The 25,441-nt window shown below is 37.6% G+C and overlaps 1 protein-coding gene across 1 annotated transcript; it reads right to left on the bottom strand.

Annotated features, from left to right (window-relative positions):
* Window positions 1-362: 362 nt before the first annotated feature.
* gpr179 (G protein-coupled receptor 179) lies at window positions 363-25,441 on the bottom strand. Its single transcript, XM_055223909.1, has 12 exons — window positions 24,531-25,441; window positions 20,855-20,963; window positions 17,804-17,900; window positions 15,364-15,575; window positions 14,376-14,444; window positions 10,823-10,932; window positions 9,863-10,101; window positions 5,231-5,369; window positions 5,043-5,145; window positions 4,237-4,377; window positions 493-2,562; window positions 363-449 (listed from the first exon to the last, which is right to left on the bottom strand). Exons 1-12 carry the CDS (start codon window positions 25,439-25,441, stop codon window positions 363-365), a joined length of 4,287 nt encoding a protein of 1,428 aa, XP_055079884.1.

The raw sequence follows: 25,441 nt of genomic DNA, 5'->3' as shown, positions 1-25,441 counted from the left end.
CGGACAAACATCAACTCTGCTGCTAGTACTACTATATTGCTTTTTTATCATCTTTGAATCCTTACTTCCACCACTATCCTGTTTTATACTTGGTTCTTCAGTTTCCCAAGGACATACATTAGTGCGATTAGAACTATCTTGCTTTTTAAGAACTTTTGCATCTTGAGTCTCCCATGGACAAATATTGCTTCTACTACTACTAGAACTATCTTGTTTTTGTACAATTTTAGCTTTAACGCTTTCTTGCATTTTGACTGTGTTTGAATTGTCACTTTCCCAGGGACATACATCTACCCTACCTCCACCACTGTCTTGCTTTTTACCAAAATTATCTCCTGAACTTTGCTTGGACTGTTTTTCTTTTACCTCACTGCCTCCTTCAGTTTCCCATGGACAGACATTTGCATAAGTTGCTTCTTGACATGGCAACTTTTCTTGTGCCGGTTGCTCTGCTTCCCATGGACAAATGTTATTCCTACCTTTACCCTGTACTGATCTACCTTCACCGGCATCTTCTAGACTTTCTTGCTGTACGTTTTCCCACGGACACACATCCACTTTTATAGTCATTTGCGTTGTTGAGTCCTTTTTCGTGACAGTTAAGGTTTCTATACTTCCTTCCTCCCATGGACAAATTGTTTCTGAAACTGGAGGTGGATCCGGAAAATCCCATGGACAGCTTTCCGCCATCTTGGACATTGGTACTCCTAAATGAACTGGCGATTTGGAATGACTATCTTTTTGTGCATCTGGAAATAGTGTTGCTTTCACGATTTCAGGTTGTTTTTGAGGCACCTTCAGTGACCCTTTAGAATCCATCGGGTTTAAATTCTCATACACAACTTCTGGGCTTTCCCATGGACAAACATTGGCATACTCGCTGTCTTGTCTGATTACAGGTACTTGTGGTTCGGCAGACTCCCAAGGACAAATATCTGCACTGCGTTTCAAAGATGGTTGTGCTTGGACCTCTTTATGAACAGCTGAAGTAGCGGGCATGCCTTGAGTTTCCCATGGACACACATCGCCACGTCCACTTCCTTGTGGCGTTACTTTAATTTCTTGCTCTTGGGACTCCCACGGACAAATATTGACCTTTTCGGACACTTCCCATGGGCAAACTTCAGCTTTGAAACTTTGCTGTCTCGTACTATCTGCTAATTTACGAGCAGGAGTTAGCCTTTTACTACCTCTTCTATGCATTGAGGGCGTTCTCGAATGGCTAGCGGTATCCCATGAACTGCCACTGCTTCTTTTGCTATTTTGCCTTGACAAATTGATATTTTCATACATAGCCTCTCGTTGCACATCTTCAATATCCCATGGACAAATTGTAGATCTCACAACAGCTAACCTTATTGGACTCCTATCTGAAGAATCACCAGAAGACAACCTAATAGCATTTTGTTTGACAAGATTTGGCTTCCCATCTATTGTGGTCATACTTCTCTTTTGCAACGTTTTCTTGTCATCACTTGGACGCCTAGTACTGCTTGACATTCCAAATCTTGAAGTAGCAGCAGCAGCACCGTCATGACTTTTTTGCGAATCGTCCCTACTCAAAGTGTCAGACTTGTTTGTTGAATCAATAGATTCCACAAACGATTTTACAGATAGCCATTTTGTTGTAGCGGTTCTGAATGAGAAAACTCGATGATCTTTGAATACTTTAGGTTGTGGAGTTGGAGGCGCACTAGCAGACACTGTTAGTTGTGGTTTTGGCGATTCTAGGTCCTCAGATGGTTTCTTTTCAACAGGTGGTGGTAGGTGATCCCATGGACATACCAATGCTACAGGAGAGGCTGGTGACATATTTTCTCCTCCTTTGTCTTCAGTAGAATTTGCAATAGTAACATGTTTTTGATTCTTCTCTGTGGAATGGTCCAGCTCTACTTCCCATGGACAAATTTCTGATCTGTCAAACGATTCTGATTGCAAAGCACTTCTCGTCTGTTCACCAATAGACATGAATTCCCTTGATTTCGAAACAAATGAGTTGGATCTCTCAACTTTGGTAATATTTTCAACTGAATGGGTAGGTGTTGTCGTCAAACTCCACGTCTTGTGCAGTCTTGTATGGTCTGGGTACAGCAAATTTGTATCTATGGTTAAATTTTGTGCACTTGCTGATTTGCACACTCCAGGAGTCATATCCAAAGAGTCCGTTTCCGATCTTTGCGAACATCTTTTGATCATATCTGGCCTTAACCTTGACGTATCGCGCAAAGATGGCTGATTTTCCTGAACAGAATGATGGTCACTTTGAGACTTGCGAATTGACGGCGTTGGAGTTAATATTGAACTCCTGTAACTGATGCTAACATTATCCGGGCTTCTCCTGAATGAATCTGAATGGCAAATACTTCGACTTCGGAATGACCCATCCTTGTCTTCCCGGCTGCACTGGCGACTTACAGTTTCTGGGAATTCTGCTATGCGTTTTATGATGGATCGTCCAATTGCGCATCGAGAACTGCGTTTCTTTGGGAGGTGAGGGTTATTAGCAGTCATCTTCTTGGTCTTGTGGACTTCTAACTGGGCGTATAGCTTCTTCAGTTCCTCCTGGGGCACAGAGGAAGCAAAAAGGGGTGGAAGAGGAGAGAATGGAATGGTTATGAATAGGACAAGACAATAAGAGAAGCACTGCACAGGAAAGACAGTTAAACGTGGAGAAAAGGGGAGGATAGACCAGTGGTGTTGAATCAATTTGGTGACAGGTTTATATTAATTTGTGCTCATAACAAAAAGATGATACTTGATCATCTTTTTGCTCATTTTTGGTATTCAAAGTGTACCAAAATGTAACATGTTGGCCTACTTAGTGAATGTTTATATTGAAAAAAGATGGTCTCCTGCCCCTTTCTCCCTTGAAGAAACTAATTAAATAAAAGACAAATATTGCTCTTTTTTTCTTTTTTTTTCAAAAATGTAATCAGCTTGGACCTTTGCATACATTCCTTCTAAGGATCCTAATAATATCCATACACAATGGGGAAAATAGTAATACTCAGAGACTCAGAACACAATTACCTAATGGCACCTGTAAGAAAATGGCTTATGTCGATATTGAAAAAAAATTCTAAAGTCAAGGAATTAGGGAAACAAATGCATACCCTTTGTCATGTAGTCAACACGAGATTCTAAAATTTGATAACTGCTAACATAGGAAGGTGTGAAACTAAATTATGCAATTGTAGAAGTAACAGAACAGCATGAATCACAACCAAGTACAAACTTAAGACAATGATTTACTTTTTCAAAATGTTATCTTTCAGAGAACAGTTTAATCTCCATTATTTGACTGTGGCTGAATTCAGCCTATTCATGGGTTTCAGTGTTATAGGCACCGTGTTGAGGACCATTCAAAAGGTGGTTAATTACTATGCAGAGGTGGGTAGTGCTCAATTACATTTACCTGATTAACTTTTAATTCTCTGAGTAGATTTCAAACACCATACTTTTACTCCTACTTAAGTGATACATATAATACTGTAGCAGTACTCTTACTTAAAGGGACTAGTTTATTTCTATCACTAGGTAACCTGTAATTGTTTTGAAAATGCTAAACTTGCTGAAAACAATGGATTCACATTTTGACTTGACCTGTGGATGGCATAGACTTGTGGGCATTGGATCTTACAGCTAACAGTAAGGAGGGTTCTGATAGGGCCCAGGAGAGATCTCTAAATTACTCAAACATTGCATGGATGACATATAAAACCACTTCAGGCACGTTTATAATGAGGGAACAATGTTCTAACATGATCGAAAGCTACAAATAGTCTATTTTGCATAATACCCCTTCTTAAAATAAGGGTTTCTCAAGTGACAAAAGCTTAATGTTGACAATATTACATTTAATTTCAATGTTTGTTGCACCTCTCCTTTAGATATTATTATTATTATTTTGTTGTTGTTGTTGTTGTCTCTCTTTTGAAAATGTCAGATTTTGTGCATTATTTTTGACATACTTTCAGTATATTACTCTTACAATTACTCTTGAGCAGTAGTTTCCTCAAATACCTTTTTACTCTTACTTGAATCATTTCTTGGACCACTACTTTGTGCATATAGAGCAACTTGAGTACAATCTTTGGCTACTCTACCCACCCCTATTTCTATGGCAACTGCCCCAATTTTCACCACTCTGAAACCCATAGATATTTATTTGTTCTTGTTGCCCTGTGGAATGTCCCTGTCCTCTCTGTAGTATTGTTGGTATCTTTCATGTTTTACCCTGAAGTCTTCTGGGTCCACACTGTGTTCGCTCCAGGCTGAGGTGAAACTGTTGTTTAGATAAGAGCGCCTTAGATCCACCTCATCCTCGTACACTTCAGCTGCGATCTCCTCGCGACCAGGTTTGGACACGTACAGGAACTAGGCACAAGACACAGAATATGCCAATCCGTTTAATTACTGAATATGTTGCATTCACAACCTTCTTGAATCCATCAAAATATAATTATTTACACTAATATTGGGCCTCATCATTATTGGCTTCACAAATCTGTGATATTAACCTTATCAGTCTTCAACATATTCTAAAACATGCACAATAGGTAAAATCCTGCAGCTAATATAATCCTGACCAAGCATAACACAAGATCAGGATATGGGCACTGCACTGTGTATAAATATGTCCTCTTAAATGCAAAGGACAAGGTTTTCAGTACAAATATAATAAAGTAAACCTTACTGGATAAACCCAGTAATTACAGAGATATTAAACATAATGCCTATATTACATGTTAAACACTCATCTCACTTTAAACTATGAGCTCTTTAAAAACCCAGCATGTGAGGGTTATACAAAATAAATACAATGAAATATAAATACACTATAATAACAAAATAAAACAAAGATATAAGTAAAAAGATACTGTTTTGCAGAGGTCTGTTTCCATGATACTTGACTGCTTAAACCAGTTAACCCAGATTTGCTGTTAAGACATGTACCATCTGTGACACATTTCTGACGAAGGCGAAACATTTGCTTTTGGTTCAATATTATTATGTATAACAAATTATGAAATGCAGATTACTTTTGGCAGAAAGAGTAGGGCGAGTGTCACTGTGATGGTGAAGTGAGTGTGAGTGAAGCACAGCAGCAGCATCCAGTCAGGGTGCAGAGATGGGAACGTGAACCTGGAGAAAGTTTTGAGAGTCACTTAGGTTTTACTGTTATAATGTTTTTTTGGCAGTATATATGACATTGGCATATATGACGTACCTAAAGAGGTGGAACATGGTGGAGAGCAGCAGTTCATTGTGGATTGCAATGCCCATGTAACGAGGCTCGTGAAAGGCAGAGGGCACAGGCCGAACAGCCGTCCAGAGAGAGCTGCCCCAGCACAGGAACAGCAACTCCGCTACAGGGAGGAGGAGAGGATGGAATAAATATTTGAATATAATATTTGCTGGACTTTACTAATAAGGCATAGAGCAGTGGTTCTCAATCTGTGGTAGGGCTGAACGCAAAATATCTAATTGCAATTTTTTTGTACAAGCATTGTGATTGTGATTAGTCAGTTAGTCTCAATTTATGTTTTGTTTCAAAATTCACAATCACATTTGAGAGAAGACTGAAACATGAACTGAAAAACTAAAACAACTATTGCATGCATTTCAGAAGAGTTTGTAGAAGACTAAACTACAGGGTTAGCAGATTTTATACAATGAGACAGGATATTTAATTATTATGCTACTTAAATAATTGCTCTCTTATAGGCCTATGTCTTCCAACTCTAATCTGTCACATGCAGGTGTCTTTTGTTAGTATAATTGCAGGTTTATTTTGTTCTTATACATGGGTTTCAGAAAAAAAAATTCCTTGCTATGGCACAGCTTGAAACCCATAAATAGAGTCAGATTTTCCTATATACAGACTATGCAAATGGCATACTGTCCTGCAGCTGTGAGGGGCCCCGCCTCCTGAGTGCTGATAGTTTCATCATTCGTGTCTGTCTGTCAGTCAACATATAGTTATTAAACAGGCCATGGTTTGCTCCTCAGTGTAAATGTCACTTTCTGATTAGCTAAAAGTATTTGTACAATACTGCACACTGCCGTGCTTCAATATCTCCCACCTCCTTTATTCATAAAAACATCTCAGCGACAGACAGCATGATGTTAGTTTACCATACGTGTCTCTTGTCTTTGTCTCACAAAAAGATATCAGAAGTGATCTGAAGTGGTACTACCACTTACTTTATAATACAGAACCCATAAATGTAATACATTAAAATGCACTTCAAAACAGGAAAAATGTCTGTGGCAGGGGTGTACAAACTATGGCCCAGGGACCAAATGCGGCCCTCAGACCAATTTTTATTGGCCCTCAGGCCTTCAGTTGAACTGGCCCAATTGATCATGATCAGTACTTTTTATGGCGAATTTGAGTAATCCTACCATTATAACCTAAATAACATCACATTGCATTGTCACATAGACCTAATATTATATTTCAAGCCTTATTCAAAGTACGAAGTCAAAACTATGTTAAAAGCACCTTCTGAATTATTGACTGTATTCACCACTGGTCTGTGGCCCTCCGTGTCGAATATTTTTCAAGATATGGCCCTCGGTGAAGAGTTTGGGCACCCCTGCTTTATAAGATCTCAAATTCTTAAACAGCTAAACACTTTTACTTTTTACTCTTGAAATACACTTTTAAACGGGTACTTTAATACTTTTACTTGAGTATTATTTGGAATTTTACTTCAGAATTCACCAATATCCTTCATAATAGTGAACAGTTATACAGCAACATGTAAGTCAGGTTTGGACGGTAAAATAATAAAACACAAATAACAGATATTTAAAATAGTTTGAGTTTTATTTGGTCTCAATGCAGGGTTCAAAGGTAAAGGTTTGGAGTTGCCTTAGCGCTGGTAAAACCTTAGCCGCCTCCTCCTATCCTCCACTCGTCTTTTCAGATGAGCAGGTTGCTGTGCTCTTTTTTGCTTTTCTTAAGAGCACATTCAAAATTTTTCTCCTTCATTTTTAGGAAGCACACCTTCTTCTTGGACGACTGCAGCTTTGAAAGTTTCTGGACATCTTGTCTGTTCTAGCATGTCCGCTAGCATTGATGCTTGTTTTGTTGGCTATCGTTGGCGTTGTTTTATCGTCCCTCTGCTTGTTGACCCTGGTTTTGCTGCTCGTGCCCTGGACTGTCCCTTCATGGCTGCAGGCCTTTGGATCAGATCAGTCTTGGTGTTTCAGAGGAGCGATTGCAGTGTCCTGTTCTTGAAGTGTCCTGCTCATTGCTTCCATGTTCCTTTTGGCAAAGGTCAGTTCTTGTGTGAGCTGTATTTTGTCCCTCTGTACACTGTGAAAATGCTGTCTGATATTGTTATGTACGCTGGTGAAACTATCCAGCTCTTTCTCTTTCTTCTGGAGCTGTCCTTCATGTTTTGCAACTCCAACTCCATTTTTGCAGCAATGTTTTTGGCATTGCAAAGCTCCAGTTTCAGCTGCCTGTTCTCCTGTCCTGCGCTGATGTACAGGTTTCTCAGCTGTTTATGGGCATTGATGTGGGAAACCATATCCTTCTCTTTTTACAACTCCAAGTCTACCACGTTTGGTTTTGCTGTGACCTTTTTGATCTTGTGAAGCTCCTTTTTCACCCCATCATCTCCTGCCATGTCTTGAGATGCAGGATTCTTCTCTAACGATGGGCCTCAGTCTCATGTTGCCGTTCTTTGTCCTTCTTTTGGAGGGCATCAGTGAGAATCGGTGTTGAGTTGTTGGTGCAGAAGAACACTGAACATTTATGGCAAAATTAGGCAGGGTGGAACAAGGTCAATATGTTATATTGCGACACTGTGAGCATCACCATAGCAATGGGCAAACAAATTAACAACTGTTCACCGCTGGTTAAGCAGGAAATGAAATCTGTTGCTAATGCAAGCAGATCGACCCTCAGGGAAAGAAGGCACCTCATATTGATTTTTGGAAAAAATAGCCAAATAAAACCACCAAGATCATGTACCACAGATTAATATGAATATTTTAAGACCAAAACGATGGGCCGGACAGCAACAGTTGGGCAACAGTTTTTCAATAGAAAGTGAACTGGAGTTGATGGAGTGCGCCCATGCTCACTTTTTATTTGGAACACAGCGGCTCACAGGTTAATTATGTCCATTTATATATCCAGTTTATGGTTAAAACAGTGTAACACACTGCTCCTTGCTGTTTAAGCCTTACATATTGTTTTACTATAATTTAATAGATTGCTTTGATGCTCTGGAATTTGATGATGTTATAATTTGAAACTGAAGACCAATCTAACTCTATGGGACATTCACTGTTTTAGGAAAAAATGTACGATTGTTGGCCTTATCATTAGAAACTTGGTCCACGAACATGGCTTAACGTCCATTTAACTGACAACAATCATGTCTTTGGGGTTGTATAATGGCACCATTTTCTGAAGCTATTGCGGAAAATAGTTTCTCCGTTGTTTATTTATACAGACAAAGAAGACATTTTGTGCCAGTTTTTGTTTCATGTGGATAGACCCAGTAATTACAGAGATATTAACCATAAACTGCTCCTCACAGGTCAAACCCAGAGCCCATTTGCCTTCGGGGATCAATAACATATACCTACAAATCATTACTGGATTCAATGACACATGACTGTACTGTGAGGCTTGATTGAATTAGTGCTTCTTTCTCTAAGAAGTGTAAGATTTGATTCCAAGTGCGTAAACACAATTACAAATTGTGTAAATTAGTATAGGTGAAAATGTGTTCTATTATTAATTTCTTGTTGGGCAGTTTACCTGACATATACAGAACACATATGTTCAAAAGGATCTTGGATCAATGTTTGCCGTTACTAGCCCCATGTCAACACCTATTACTCTCCGTTTCATTTTCAGTTCAATTATAAACTGTGACCAAACAGCCAATACTCATCAATAATGTACGGAGGCCCTCGAGGGACACATTATTGTTCTGAGAATGAAGCAGCCTTATCTTCTGTGAGACTATAACCTAACATTACAGTCCTGACCATGTTTAACCAGTACAAGGGATAGATAAAGGAATACTTATTGTTAGTTAATTGTTGCTTGGTTCAACATCATTGGTCGTTTGCATACATTTAAATATATTTTCACATCTAAAACAACATTATGGTTTTGAATCTTCAGTAGGTCCTATATTATGCTTCATTGACTCTTGTGAGCTTTAAGCCATGTTAGAATGGTGTTACCTCCTCAAATACATAACTGGAGTTGTGTTTTGTTTCATTCACACATGTTTGAGTAATCCTGCATTATTAGGCTGTCTCCAAAGTTCAAAATGTTTTGTTCCACCTTGTCATATCATGTAGTGATAGTTTTCAAGTTAACAGCTACTTTTTACCTTTTGTCCCGTAGAGATTGGCAATTCCAGGGTTCCAAATGATTCTAGTGAAGGTGAATGGATTTTAAAAACACACTGAAGCACTTCCTGTATTACCACAAGACATCAAACGGTGGAATGAGTGTTTTCAGTTATGAGAGAAGAACTCAGTCAAGGTTTGTGTGTTGCAAGTGTGAATGAAACAAAACAAAACTCTGGGTATGTTTTTGACAAAGAAACAATATTATAACATAGAGCAGCCAACCTGCGTGCAAGTATTAAACCTTGAGGAAAAGTGTGACTGTATATATATCATCTAAAGTACAAATAACCTCATGCTCTACATCTGAGGAGGCTGAGGTCTGTCTGACTGTAAATGTTTGTAAAACGTTGTATATTCACATCAGAAAAAGCTACTTATTCCATGTTAAAAATAGCTTACTAATGCAGCTTACATTTCTACCACCTGATGTCACCAAAACCTCTCCTGTGTGTTGTTTCTTGCTCACCCACAGCCATCATGTAGTCCCAGCGGTCGAGGTAACAGAGGTTGAAGCCCTGCCCGTCGGAGGTGGTGGTGGACAAGTACACTGGGATATTCCTGTCCCTGTTCTGAAGGACACCCACGGTCCACGCACAGAGGAACCAGCTCACCGTCATCAGCATCACAGCCAGAATACGCATCAGATGGAGGCTTGACATGTATGGTACTCTCTGGGCGGTACGTGACAAGAACACCTTCAAAACACTGTACAGAAAAATGTATATTTTAATTACTGTTTTTATTTGCTTTTGGCTACTTCTTATCCTTTTTGACATACTTGTAAAGTTATTTAGCAAATCATGTCAAAACTAGCTGAGGGTAAGGTATACTGTATTGTCTAAAAGAAAATTTAACCTCTGCATTTGACCCATCCTTCAATCAATGCTGCTAGGGCAGTGTCACACACAGGGACCCATCTGGATGATCTTGAGCTAGTCTTGGCCAGGACAACCTTAGCTGAAGGATATTGACTACCATGCATGTTTTGGATCAATGGAGGAAACCGGAGAACCCAGAGGAAACCCACTCAGACACAAGGAGAAACATGCACACTCTGCATAGAAAAGCCTGAGTGACCTGCAAGTTTAACCTAGGACTTTCTTGCTGACACAATGACAGTGTGTGATCTGAATAGGATACAAACTATCAGCCTGGTTAGCAGGTAAATGGTCCCAATACATCACTCTCATCTCATATATTTACAGTTCATTTTTTCAGCACAACAGTATGCTGAGTATTTTAACAAAATAATTCACTGTGAAGTAAAGTACCAAACATAGCATTCATTATTTAGAATAGATGCTGTTGCTCCAACTGATTTTTAAGACTGAGACTTCAAAGTCTTCCCATTCTCAACATATTTATCCAGTGTCACTCACAATATTTGCTGTTGTGGTATATTCCACAGATTTCACATAAAACTCACCGGTACATTTTGAGAGTGACAGTGCCATAGACGATGGAGAAACCCAACATTCGCACCCAGCGCAGGAGGATACACCTGAACGTACTGGGCCTGAAGTACATGATGAAAACCTACAGAGAACGAAGAACAACAGTTATGTAATAAATAATTTTGAAGTTTGGTTCTAAAAACAACTTTTCCCATCACAGCCATAACATGTTCTCAATGCCCAGTCTTGCCTAATCTAAGGATTTAAGCAAGGATGGGCCTGCAATAGAGACTCAATGGTTAGAGTGCTCATCTACCAACCCAAAAGTTGGTGGATTAATTCCAGATTGGACCAGTGCATGTTGTTAGTGTGTCCTTAGGCAAGACACTTCACCCACCTTGAGTATGTAGGAATGCGATGAGTGAGTGAGTTATGGTGGTGGAGGGGCTGATGGCTCAAGTTGGCAGCCTTGCTTCCGTTAGACTATCCCAGCTGTGGCCACAAGAGAAACTTGCCAACTGAGTATTTAATGGGTAAACACAGCCGATAAATCCAAGGCATTATTATCATGTTTATTATTTATGTGAAACATGACTCTAATCTAACTGCATAGATTAGTTCCTACCTATTGTCATCAGTCTGTTGCTGCCAGCAAACCTCAGCCTGTTACATTTCTCTCAACTAATCACATCTCAGGCCACTTATTTGAATATACTTTCTCTCCCTTCATCTAACTGTAATTTCAACTCAAACACTCCTCACTCCTCATCTCCACCACAGCAGCATCAGCTTCTCCTCCTCTTTGGTACCACTATTTTTGTATTGTATTTATTGATTTCTAAATACCCAATCTCATTTAACTGCAAAGATGTCTTTCAAGACCTTTTGGAATTGAGTTTTAATCATATCTAATTGTCAATGATCAACTTGGGTCTTTTAAACTGAGAGATCTACAGCTTGTCCTTTGTGAATGTGGTTTGGATGAGTTTGGACTTTGGAGGAATATATCAATTTTTGTTTCACTTCATTTCACTGATCTTTACTTTATCTTATGTTAATGAAATCAGTATTGAAAGATATTTTTATTCTGTTTTTGATAAGAAGAAATAAAATAAAAATTTAAATCGAGACTGATCAATATGAGGAGAAATTAATCAATTATACCTGTGTTTTTCCAGTGTAATCACACATAGAACAGGTTTGGGGTCTGGACATAAAGGTGATGGTGCTGAAGCTGTGGCCTTTAGATAAAATGGGCTCATAGATATCAAGAGCCACTGACCTTTCCTCAGACGTTTCAAATATTTTGGGGCCAAACCAAAATGAGTATGGACTAGATATAACTGAATACTGTATTATGAACTCAGGGGTGGAAAGTAACTCAAATATTCATGTTTCTGTAATTGAGCAGACTTTTGGGGTAATTGTGCTTTCATGAATAGATTTGTACACATGCACTTCAGCCTGTAATTGTCCAATGGTCCTAATGCACAGCTGCCTCAACTCTGTCTCTGTTCACTGCATCTGAAATCATTTTGTATAGTGAGAGAAATTTTTGTTAATACAACAGTAGTTCAGATGATAGAGTGTTTGTCCACTGATCCAAAGGTTTACGGTTCAAATCCCGCTTGACATAAAACATCATTGGTTGAGTGGTCAAATCCACTGACCCACAGGCTGGCAGTCAGCTCCCAAAGATGAATGCCTTTGTTGTATCCTTGGGTAAGACACTTAACCCACCTCGCTCCCAGCGTCTCTTCACACTGGTGTATGAATGTGTGTGTGAATGGGTGAATGGTTCCTTGATGTAAAGCACTGTATAAAAATGTGGCCATGACCAGTTACTATGTTTATAGAGTAAAGCAAAAGTAGCTCTATCAGGTGATGTTAACCTGAAAGATGGGTATTTGATTTCCCATTTACATCATTGGGCAAGTCACTTCTCCTAACTGTATGTGCATGATGGTGTGATGGTACAGTGGCAGTGGTTAGCCCTAAATGGATTTCTGGTTCACCAAACAACAAAAAACATTTACAATAAGACCAACCTTCGACCAGTTGTTGTCACAGTATGGTTAATGAATGATGGTAGAACGGTTAAAATAATGAGTTCTGATAATAAGAGAAACCCATTGAAAATCAAAATATGCATTCTAATTATCATTTAAAGGTGCACCACATTTTTTGTCTGCTTGTCTTTAAGGAGATGTTACTTGCCACAGTACAACTTGAAAACTTGACAGGTTGCACCACGAGATCAAGTTACAGGTCACATTTGTAAAAGAGGGCAGCCTACTCATAGTAGGAATCCACGTTTTTCAGTGTATTTGTGAGACACCTGTAGAGTAAAGTAAAATGCAAGATAGATATTCTAATGCCATACCAGTCAAACTCTATGGAGACAAACAGATTGTGATCAGAAAAGTTACATAGTGCACATTTAAGTAAATAACTATGAATGAGAGAAACATTTAGTGTGGCAAACAAAATGGTAAAAAGTGTATTTAATAGAAATATTGACTCCATTGTAGTGTAACTGATACTGCTTCATTATGGGTCTACTATAACTGTTCTATTCATGTGTTTCAGCTTCCAGTTATATGTGAAAATTTGATTACTTTTCACCATTCAAAAGAAAAAAAAAATTGCTTTTAATTGTAATAGAAACAGCCCCCTGGAAAGAAAAGCAGTACTAAATGACAGAGGGACAGTATGGGAATATGAAGCAGATTAAAGTGCTATTGAAATAAACCTCATCACTAACTTCACACAACATTCACACAGGAACATTGAGCTTCTCTCATCATTGTATAAGACGTCACCTTCATTTACTGCCTTCGTAGTTGGAAAATTGATCTTTGCTCTGATTAATGATGTTATGAAAACCATTCGTGGCCCATTTATTCAGAGACAAACCGCTCACCTTGTTCAACTCGCTACAACTCGTCCATTATGAAGAAGTAATCCAGCACAGAGCAGTCAGCTGGAAGCGCCCCTGATCCAATCAATTTACTTTTTAGAGGAGAGCAAAATGCGTATCTAAAAATGTGCCTCATCATCCTATAAAAATTTATTGGTGGTAACATGAAAACAACAGATCAGAAAAATAATACATTTGTTTAAATCTGATACAAGATGGCAAGAGTATCACAACCTTTATTTGATACCAAGTTTTGTATTAAAATGCATTGAAACTCCTTATTATTATTTTTTTTTTAAATGTACCTAGCTTTTCCATATTCTCAAAAGTTGCTTCACAATTTCATGGATTACTCCTTCACTCCACACTCTACACTCCACTGGTAGTAAGCCACTACTATAGTCACAGCTGCTGTACTAGTAATACCTCACCAGGTCTATATACAGTAATAATAATAATGTATTGGATTTATATAATGCTTTTCAAGACACTGAAGCACTTAAATAGCATGAAGTGTATTATCCAAGGACACAATGTCAGTATGGCATTGGTCAGAGATGGGATCTATTTTTTAGGCACAGACTTATATACCATATCCCAGACAGTAATTTATTTCCTTCATGTAATAAAGAATAAAGAGTATATGGACTGCAATGTAAACTCACTGGGAAGTAGAGAAGCAGGGACCCGAAGAGAATAATCTCCAACAAAAGCAAACCAGAAGCTCGGATCCTCTGCAAAGACAGGAAAGTGCATACTTACAGTTTACAATTTTATATCCATCTATCCATCTATCCATCTATCTATCCATGTATATATGGCTGCAATGGTTAATCAACTGACTTGTCGACAATAAAAAATGATCATAGTCGAAAAGATTCTAAAACACATACAAAAAGACAGAGGCATTATTCTTTTTTTTTTTCAATAATACATTGTATTTGTATAATTTCTCTAAGCCTTCAGTCACCATATTTCAACATTTATAGAATATGTCAATATCACCAAAATACTATTAGGGATCAGACCATAATTAGATTTTTATCTCAGTATCATCCAACCTAATTTTGAGGTTTCAACTTTAATGTTACTGGTGGTTTTTCAGATTTTAGAATGTGATAACATCATACTCCAGATTTCCCTATTGATTACATTTTAGTTTAATAAGAAATATCTAAAAGGCAAATTCACAAATTATGAACCTGATAATTTACACTTTGGACTAGACTCTACTCACTGTATTACAACAACAATCTAAATTTTAACCTTAGTCATTTTAGCTTTCCCCATTTTGTATTAAATAGTACTGGCCTATTCACGTCACCATTGTCATTCGGGTTGTATCATTTTGCAGTGAGCAGACCTTGACAGCAAATAAGTTCTATACGGACTACAAAGCCGTAAAAGCGTCTCAGAGAATCAGTGCAGTATTGACTTGTTGCACATAAACACTGAACATTTTACACATATCAGCCTACTTTATATCAAATTTTAGAGACAAAACATTTCCCAGTGGAGTATCATTGATGAATGAATAGGATTCCCACTTAGTCGGAAGTGCCATCACAAAGAAAGCAACATGAATAAGGTCAGTAGAATGTTGTGATATAATCTAAAACCCAGAAATAACATCTGTAGTCTGAAAGTAATTACCTTGTTCCTCCTGTGTCTGTAGGCAGCCATCATACTAACAAATATCAGACCCATGAAGACTCCCTGAATGCCCAGCACTGCTGTCCGGAGCAGCCAGTCCTCCTGTACCCTGCAGGGGGTGCCATCCTGACAACGATCACAGCCCGGGAAACAGGGCAGGCACACCGGCATGGAGGGGTAACACACATCGCTGCTGTTCACTGGGAGGGCATCTGGAGTGAATACAAGATAATACAGGTAAATGAGAGACAGAGAATCAAAATGAGTTCCAACAAAATCAACTTCAAGATTTGGAAAAGATTTTTATGAAACAAAAATCCAGCTCTCAAAACCCTAAAGAAAAAATGAAAGATCAATATAAGATTCAGTAATGATTCCAAAACACTTATTTTCATAACACAAATTTTCCTTCCTCTGTTTCCATGGCATCAACAGCAGAAACACAACACAGCCAACATCTGAGCTCAGGCAAACAATAATCAATAAGAGAGATCAGCTGGACCTGGTTCTGGTTTAGTCCAGTTCTAGTCTAAGTTTAAGTTTGCTTTTGGTCTGATGTATTTCAGATTATGTGCTAAATTACAACTGGTTTTGACTCACATTAGGCCTGATTTGGATCGGTTCTTAGTCCAGTCCTTAGTGCTTCGTTAAGAACTAAGCAACAGCAGAGTCTGCAGAGCAGTGTTTCTCTGAGGAAATTCTTTCAGGGGGTCCCCAGATGATAATACTGAAACTGAGTGCGACGTTCTTAAACAAGGCTTTCACACCCTTCAAATAGTAAATCTTATTTGTTGGCCTACCTAACTAATTTCACAATCTAAAATAAGTTGAGGAAGTAAACAAGTCCATGGCAGTTTTAAGGGTAAAACTCATTCCTTCAGGCAGGTCTAATCTTAGGGTCCATTCACACGCACATAGACCACATCAAAATTGGGACTAAACTGCGACTTAATTCGGAACTAGGACAAGCCCAAGACTAAACCAAATCTACATCAGATCTAACCTACTTATATTTAGGAATTTATTTTTTTAAATTGCTTGGTTTTGTTGGTTTTGGGTGAAATTTATAATTAGACATACATAGAGGAAACTCCTCAACTGTTACCTAGCAACCATAATGGCAACAAGGGCCAAAACCTAAATTATAAAAAACACAATAGTTATGATTATGGAATTTTTCTTGTTGATGACGTAGGAGTATTCCATTTTAAAGCACACCACTACATCCTGTTTTTTTATTTTATTTATTTATTTATTTTTGCATAAACTCTCACTTCACTGATGTAAAAACTATGATGAATATTTACAACTACTATCCCAACAACTGCTATTACTATCCCACCATATCCACTTCAGGTCCGGTCAGTATAAATTCTTGCTTGTCAGACCAGCGCCTTCAGATTCATAATGACTTCTGGATGGCAGCCAAAACATCATCTCATTTTAAGTAAAACAAACATGATTACCTTTGATTTGAAAGCTTTTGAACCATTGACCACTCTTGGCTTACACTGAATATATTGCCTCTTGTGCAGGAACTCCAAAATGCTTATTTTTTTCACTGTAGCCATGTAAAAGCAGTACAATCTCCCAAATGCTTATCCTCATGCAGCACTTTTAGTCTTGATAAAATATTTCCCTTCCTATCTGTTTCCATGGAGGAAGACAACATGGCTGACATCTGTGCCCTCACCACACAATCCCAGAGAAGAATTTGAGCGAAAACATGAGGAACAGATGGCCACTGTGAAGTTATGACTCATGCAGTGTTTGGTACTGAGACTGAAATGAACTAAAGCACACAGATAATGGGCCAAAACAGTCTATTCAAAGTGTCTTTTAATGTTATGTAATGTTTGTTCCTAATGTGGCCCACCTGTTCTGTCTGCTACACTCAAAACCCAACAGGAATTTAATAGTGAAAGAAAGCATCATTATAACAGACATATAAACAGTAACATTAGTAGCAGTAGCAGCGGTAGTAGTAGTAATAGTTGTAGTAATTGTAGAGATGTGCATTTGGGAGTGCATAAAATGGGATAAAGACTATGAAAAATATCAAACATTAGAGCACAGTATGTAATTTTTATGCCAAAAAATAGAGGCTCAAATAAAAGCATGTCTTTTTTTCATTTTGGTTGTGTTTACTTCTCGTTATGAATGGGCTTACATGTCCACAAACCTGACTCTTACATGACCTGGAGGAGGGCTTCCACCTACTTGTTTCTAAGGAAATGTTGTTCTTTTGGCTTTAATCTCTCTAATCTCTAACCTGATCTAGTTCCATGGAGAATTATGCAAGGTATGGTTTTTAACTTTTTTCTCCATAGAATCATGCAGGTGACTTGCCACCTCCAGAAAGTTACATAATGTACCTTTAAGCACCTCTAAGTAGTAGTGTCTGGTACATTGATCAGTGTTTCATGTGACGTGGTTCTACCTGGATCCTGGTTGGTGAGCTCTGGGTTGTAGAATCCTTCTTTGCACCTGCAGCAGTACTGTCCCAGACGAAAACCACGACCGGAAATCGGGACACACTGAAATCACAAGAGAAATAAGGTTAGGTTAGATACTTCTCTCAAGCATTTACCTGTAATTGAATAAATGCAAGGGACATTGCAGGCTAAGCAATATGATGTGATATGAATATTTACATAGAAGCAAACAGGTGGTGTGCCCTACACAGGAAAAGTCAGACAAGGCACCTTCAATGTACACGTGCACATTCAGGTAATTCCAAGAAGAGATCATAATATTTAGAAAAAATAATGATTGCAAGTTACGTTGTACAGACTGGCAACCCTCCCCCTCCCCCTTGCATGGATATTGTGCAGTACTATTATAATACAGGGTGTATGTGTGGAGTAGGGGTTAGGGTTTCTTTCAACATGAATGTTCTAAGTTAGATTTTAAGAGGGGTACCAAAGATTCAATCTTGCAAATATATATTTTGTTGTAGTAATTTAACAAAAAGTGCTCTTATCCTTCCTCTGTCTCTTACTCTGTCACTAGCTGCTGCAGTTAATCTAAGTTAAAAGCTAAATGGACACATAATACTTGTACTGAGAGCATTATAATCCTGGGTTCACTCACACTGAACTGGAGTAGCAGCACTAGGCTAATGCACAAGCTAGCATTGACATTAACCATAGGATTAAACTGCCCATGGTCTTTTCCAGTAGCAGTGCCTCATCTCGTAAGTTGGAATACATTTGTTGTCATAGGGAGAATCTACAGCTTTGTTTACTGTGATCAGCTTTAAGTCAGCCTACATATCAATTATATTACCAAGAAAGCGAAGGGCAAAGATTAGGCACATATGCAACAATATGATTGGAAATAACTGTGATGAAAAGGTTTGTTGTGCCACATTCAATTGGATGTATTAAAAGGGCAATAGGTTCTGTTCATGCTCTAGAATTAGATGATGTCATATTTTCACTATCATCATTATTATATTAGACAGAGGATAGGGCCAGTATAACTCTATGGGAGATTCACTATTAAATAAATGTGCAAGATGAAAATCCACTTAGACATTTAACCACAGTATAATTTGCTAAAACATGAATGAAAAAAAGTGTGTGTAGTGAAAATATCAGTAGCTCAGTTTGCCCATTAACCCACAAATTGGTGGTTCAATACCTGCAACTGAAATTACATGTGACTGTGTGTGAGGAGAGATTCACAGCCAGCCACACACCAGTTATTCTGCCCAGTGCAGGACAGCTATGGCTACAATTTTAACAGTGGTTATTTTCTGTAAAAGCCTGTATTATTGTATTATTATTGTCAAAGATTGTGTCAAGCATGTGCCATGATCCTTTGATTGTAAAATTGGACTATTCTTATAATAAAGGGCTTTCTGTATCTATGATTTGTAAAAACTAAAAAAGGCAAAGAAAAAAATATGTATGAAAAAAATCACAGATATTTTTTTATTAAAAAATTATGTGTGATTTTATAATAAACACTTTCACAATTCACATTTTTTTCATAAGTGTTTGGGCTGAACAGTTTTGGAAATATTCTGGCTTTTTTTTTTTTTAGATTTTCAATACACGTTCTAATATTAGGATTCTGATCAGAGCCATGTTCAGCTTCCGACATCGAGCTTTGTCAAAGAGGTGTGGCCAAAAAAAAGGTCCAGAAGCATTTGAGATGAGAATGAAATATGAATTTCCAGACTACAAGAATCCAGTGCATATCAGAAAAATGTTTGAGGGCTAAACTACAGGGTTAGTGGGTTTAATGCAATATAAGATAATTGAGTTTTGCAGAAAAAATGAAAACATGCACAATAGGTAAAACTTTCCAGCTAAGGTAGTCTAGCTCAAGATTGGGAAATGGAGTCCCACTCCCCCTGACAGGTTGCCCCAGTGGAACTGAAGGATGGGTCAAATGCAGAGGACAAATTTAATAACGTTTACCATTACCTGTTATGTTCCAAAAATAACCTTTGCAATTTGCATATTTCGACCATTCAAATATCAATTTTGAATCGACTGAGATGAATCTGGCAACATCAACAAAGAGCTATTAACATGTTAAAGTAATGGTTGCACTGTGGAGGTGGTTTTCCAGGAGACTGCTCTCTCAGTCAGAAGTGTGTCAGAGTCTGGATTAAACACTAATCCCTCAGATCATCACTGGCACCAACCATCAGCCTTTAACGGGACTGAGCCTGAGGCTATACGGACCAGGGACCAGAAGAAACAGGGGCCAGGTGAGAGAGAGGCATTCACTGTACACTGTAGGGCTGGACAATATATCGCAATCAATGAAAAAATTCTGTTTGAGTTGGCATAATCATCAGTCACAAAGGCTGCAATTATTTTGATGAAAAGAAAAATCATGTTGGAATTTAGTCTTCTCTCAAATGTTAATTCTCCTGAAGTTGTTTATAATGCACACCCTGAAGAGAATCTTACTTTTTAAAAATATTGTGCAAATCTAATCACAAGTATAATACCTGTCAGACAAATTGCAATTACATTTCTTCAAATATTGTGCTAGCTTAGTTCGTTGTACATATTTTTGCAAACTAGAATTTGCAGCTTTGTGGTATAAAAACATAAAAAAAACAAGTGGAATTTTTTTTTTTTTTTTTTTTTTTTTTTTAAATGTCCATATGAAATCTCAACAAACCTCTCTACAGTTATTATAGAGATGCCTCAGTATGATTTTTAGTCAATAAAAATATTCATTTCACTACTTTTACTACAAAACATAGTGATAAGCATAAGATAACTGAAGATAATTCTGATTTGCCTCAAAATCAAACTAACTAAAAAAAAAAAAACTTATTTTTTTGCTTGCAGCATCACCCAAAAAGCTATAGTTTTGAAGGTGATCAATCCCAGTTGTCTAGTCCACTTATTTAAAAACTTACCACTCTTGAATTCATCTAACAAATCTACACATTATATATAATGTGGGCTACCTGTTAATGGTTGTAATGTTTTGATATATGATATTACAGTGTTTGTACCTCCATACTGGTGCGGTTACATTGGTGGGTGTCGGCGAACCAGCCTTTTCCTGTGGCGCACTGATTCACATCGATGTCCTGAATGTTCACATCCACTCGGATCACACCTCTGTCAAGTAAATAAAGCCATACATAGAAATAAGATAACACAAAATTAGATTAAAAATGAAGTACTGAGGTAAAACTTCAGACAAAAGGTTGGTGTTATCACAATATTCCAATTTCTAAATCTATTGCGATACCAAGGAGTAGTCTTGTCTCAACACTAGTTCTGATAAAGCTCAAGAAAGGCCAACTTTTGTCCTGTTAATGAGATTTCTTTATATTGATACCTGCTCAAATCAGTATCAAATTTAGATTCTAGTTTTAGTATCATATTTGATTTACTATACTTTTTGACAACCATAATCCCTTGCACCAGCATTATAAACCCTGTGTCCTTGGGCAAGACACTTCCCTTACCCTTACTTGGGTAAATATGTATTTATTAGAAAGGAGCCCCTTCAGATGATCCATCAGATATTTAAATTACTTTTTATTAAATTTTAATGTTCAGATTACTTGAATTATGATAAAATGGACGGAAACACACAGCCTCGTAATATTTCCTCCATCTTTACGTCATCATTCCAAAAATATCTGTTTGAATACTGAATTTTTCTTTCCACAAAACAAAAGATGCTTTGGCCTTCACGAAAATTCACCTTTAATTTGCCATTTCCAAAAACATTTGATCAAACTTCCTTTTCATCTGCAGCAGAAATGTCACTGAGCACAAATAAGAGTCAAGCTACAGCTATACAGGAAAAGACCTTGAAACATATTTCATTATTCTGAACTACAAACTGCAATGTAAAACTAAACCAGGGCTAAACCACATCTTAACTCCACTCTGAACAAGTGTCTGCTATGATCATTTATTTTGATAGCATATGATTGATTTTAATTCTCTATGCAAAGCAAACAAAGCACTCTCAGCATCTTATCTTAGCAGTACTAGTAAGTAATAGAGGTGGAATATATATACTGTAATACAAAATTAATAATAATATCATAATAATATAATATAATAATGTCAGAATTGTTTTTGGACATATGCAAATTACCTCACAAGTATATCATCTATAGTGTGAGCTAAGTGCAAAATAAAATAAGGCCATATAGTGATGTTTTTGCAATTTTATGGTTAGTTTTACAGCCCGTTAAAGTTTTGTGTGATACTCAATTGAGATTTTTTTTTTTTTTTTTCAAGTAGAAACAAGTACTGCTAGCTTTAACTAGTTTGCATAGTATTAGTATTATGTAATAATTTTATGTTGGTTCATTTTACATACAATTTTAAGTAAATAAACACTGTTATAGCTTTTAAAACAAGGGGGAAGTTTGTGGTGTGTAGAAGATGTTTAGAAGTGCTTAACCTCTGAGAGGCAGATCCGGAGTAGCTGTTTTTACCATTTTCCCTAGAGCTGTATAAGTGTATATGACAAATGAGTCTACTTATTTCACAAGTTCACATCATGATTAAAAAATTAACAAAAAATGTAAACAGTTTGTTCCATTTTTTTTTTTATTTTGCCTACATTTATAATTTTGCTTCCTGGTTGGACACAGGCAGCAGACAGGCCTACACAGAGGACATTCCATAACATTTACTTAGCAACAATAATCTTAACAAGGGCCAAAATTTTGAATTACAATTGTCTAAATTTCACAATGGTGACATTTTATTAAATATAAAAGGCAATGTTTAAACTTCTAAAAAAAATAGCCTTCTTGCACATAAATTGTCTCCATATTTTGGGTGGAACTGGGGGACATAGGTACAGTACTACAGTGCTCAGTTTTGTTACTTAAGAAAAAGTACAAGTACCAGAGCAAAGTACCCATTTAAAAGTGTACTTAAAGTGTAAAAAGTAAAACTATTTTGTGCAGATTTTGAGATCTAATGAAGCTTCAAATATAGTGATTTTGGTAAGGATTTATGCTGAATTTTGTACAAGAATTGAATCAATATTTTTTTCCTAGATGTTACTGTTACATGTATATTTTTGTTTGCTCAAATTACGAACGTATTAAAATAAATGCCTTTCAGCAGATTTCAATCAATAATAAAAAATAAATACTTTTACTTTTCAGTCCAGTTAAAAATATAGTGGAGTAGAAAGCACAGATGCCTGCTCTCAAATGTAGTTAAGTAAAAGTAAAAGGTATCCACTCAAGTAAAGTACAGATGCCTAAAATGTGTACTTAAGTACAGTACTTTATTATGTTTACCTCATGACCTTCCACCACTGCAGAGGAAGACAGTCTATTTTAAAACTCTCTGCTATTTGCTGTATTTTTATTAACCTTATTCTGCCCCGCCCACTTTTGCCTGTAAATGCTACTAAACCGCATTTTCTTCGTGGTGGCACTTCCGTTTAAGCAGGAATCCCATTCATGTCAATGGAAATTTTGAGAAAAAATTTGCCACTAAAATATGATACACTGCCTGGCCAAAAAAAAAAAAAAAAAAAAAAGGCGGAACCTGGATTTAACTAAGCAAATAGGTTGGGTTTGCAGCAGTTGGTCAGGTCTAGGTTCAGCAACAGTCTGTGCTCAAAGAATGAGGTCAGCTGACACCTGAATATACTGAATGACCAGGTTATTCCATCAATGGATTTTTTCTTCCCTGATGGCACGAGCATATTCCAATATGACAATGCCAGGGCTCATCAGGCTCAAATTATTGTTATGCCCTTATTTGTATTTGTATTTATTCAGTGTGTTTATGTTGCACTTTTTCACCGAAGCAAGTTCCTAGTTTGTGAACTGTGTTCACAGACTATGGCAATAAAAGTCTTCTGATTCTGATTCTGAAATTGTGAACGAGTGGTTCAGGGAGGACACTCACACACACACAACACTGCACCAACTCTCTGGGAGGCTTTAAAATGGCTCTGTCTGTATAGAATCTGTATAGAACTTATTTACTGTCAAGATCGACAGCCTCATGCAAAATAATATAATTTGAGTAACGATGGCAGTGCTCACAGCAACTTCCAGAATAAGGTGAATAATTTCTTTTTTTATCCAACTAAATACCACTTAACCGATGTACAACTATGCTATATATTTACCACAGGTACCACCAAATCAAGTAATAATTTTAAAAACATGAAGACCTGTCATATGCCCAATTGTTTTGTTTTGAATGTTCTACAGTATGGCATTCTATCTGTCTCCATGGAGACAATCACCTGACGCTACCTTGCCAAGTTACATGCCAGATCTGTGGAGAGGCAAGCTAGATCACAGTAAAAATGTGTGTTTCAAGGAATTTCAAGCAACAAAAACATCTGTATTTGAATAAATGCACGATCGATATGTTCAGTCCCTCACTGTGGAATAGCCTGTGTGCACAATAACAGCTCCATGTAGACAAGCAGGTGGGGAACCCTACAAAAGAAAAGTTACATAGTGCATTTTGAAACAAGGATAGATTATGATTAGTGAATGTTGGCATTTCACATCTGTCCATCATCACCAAAGTAAGAATATTAATGGTGCTGTAATTACATGAGGAACCAGAAGGCAATTACCAGGCAGAAAGTTTAGTTAAGACAAAAGTGTGTTGAGAGAATTTAACAGTTCCTGGACAGTAAATGGTTAACTAAAATATTTTTAAAGTCCTTACCTGAACTCTGGAGTCAGGTCTGGTTTGAGTCCATAGTAAGCCGCAGACAAACTTAGCATCCACCCAGGCAAAAACCTCCCATCCTCACAGTCCAAAAAGGGAGCACTGGCCCACCTCACCCCACTGCGATTGGTCACGTAACTGTCACTTTGCCGCCATTTTGGGGTATCCAGCGTGCTCAAGTCATTCAACAGCACTCTCTTGGACAACGCTGCTATCGGACGATTGTTCATTGGAAATTTTAAACTCCTAAACCATGTGTCATCCGGCGCTGGAGCAGGAGGGTGCAACGTATCCCAATACTTTGACAAATCTTGCAGGATGATAGTTTGAATTTTAGCCATTGGGTTACGAGTTGCACGTAGCACGAGCTGTGGCATTTGTGCTGCCGGATCAGCGTCAAATGTTAGATAGGCCTTTTGAATTAGCACATCTGCGTCTAAAAGTGCACGGACCAATGCATGATACCACTCCATGTCTTCTTCCACTGTGCTTTCTCTCAAATCGCTAGCTTGGTAGATCATGTTGAGAAAGTTCGCAGTATTAGCTAAAGCGTCCATTGCTGGTCTGAGTGGTACATCAAAGCTATAAGGCAAGGGCCCATCTTGTCCAGTTGGGCTGTAAGCTCGATTACAACGCAATATTTCTAGCATAGTCGAATCTCCTGTGTACAAATAGTTCTCAGCTGGCGACCAATCATCTTTTTCAGTTGTGGTTGCTATGAACGGGGTTGTAGCTAAAATCGTTTTTGGAAGACTAGTTGAATCAAAAGTTACATTGGAAACAGCAGTAGAGTTGGTCAACTCTAACGTGCTGTTGTCTGCCACTAAATTTGATATTTCAGACAGGTTTTGAGCTTTGTAAATAAACGGGAAAAACCCTAAAATAATGATAGAGGCCCAAGCAGTCAT

The sequence above is a fragment of the Periophthalmus magnuspinnatus genome, chromosome 1 (assembly GCF_009829125.3).
Source record: "Periophthalmus magnuspinnatus isolate fPerMag1 chromosome 1, fPerMag1.2.pri, whole genome shotgun sequence".
In the NCBI taxonomy this organism is placed as follows: Eukaryota; Metazoa; Chordata; class Actinopteri; order Gobiiformes; family Gobiidae; genus Periophthalmus; species Periophthalmus magnuspinnatus.
Note: the sequence above shows the minus strand (reverse complement) of the source record. Positions and strands in the feature narration are given on the sequence as shown.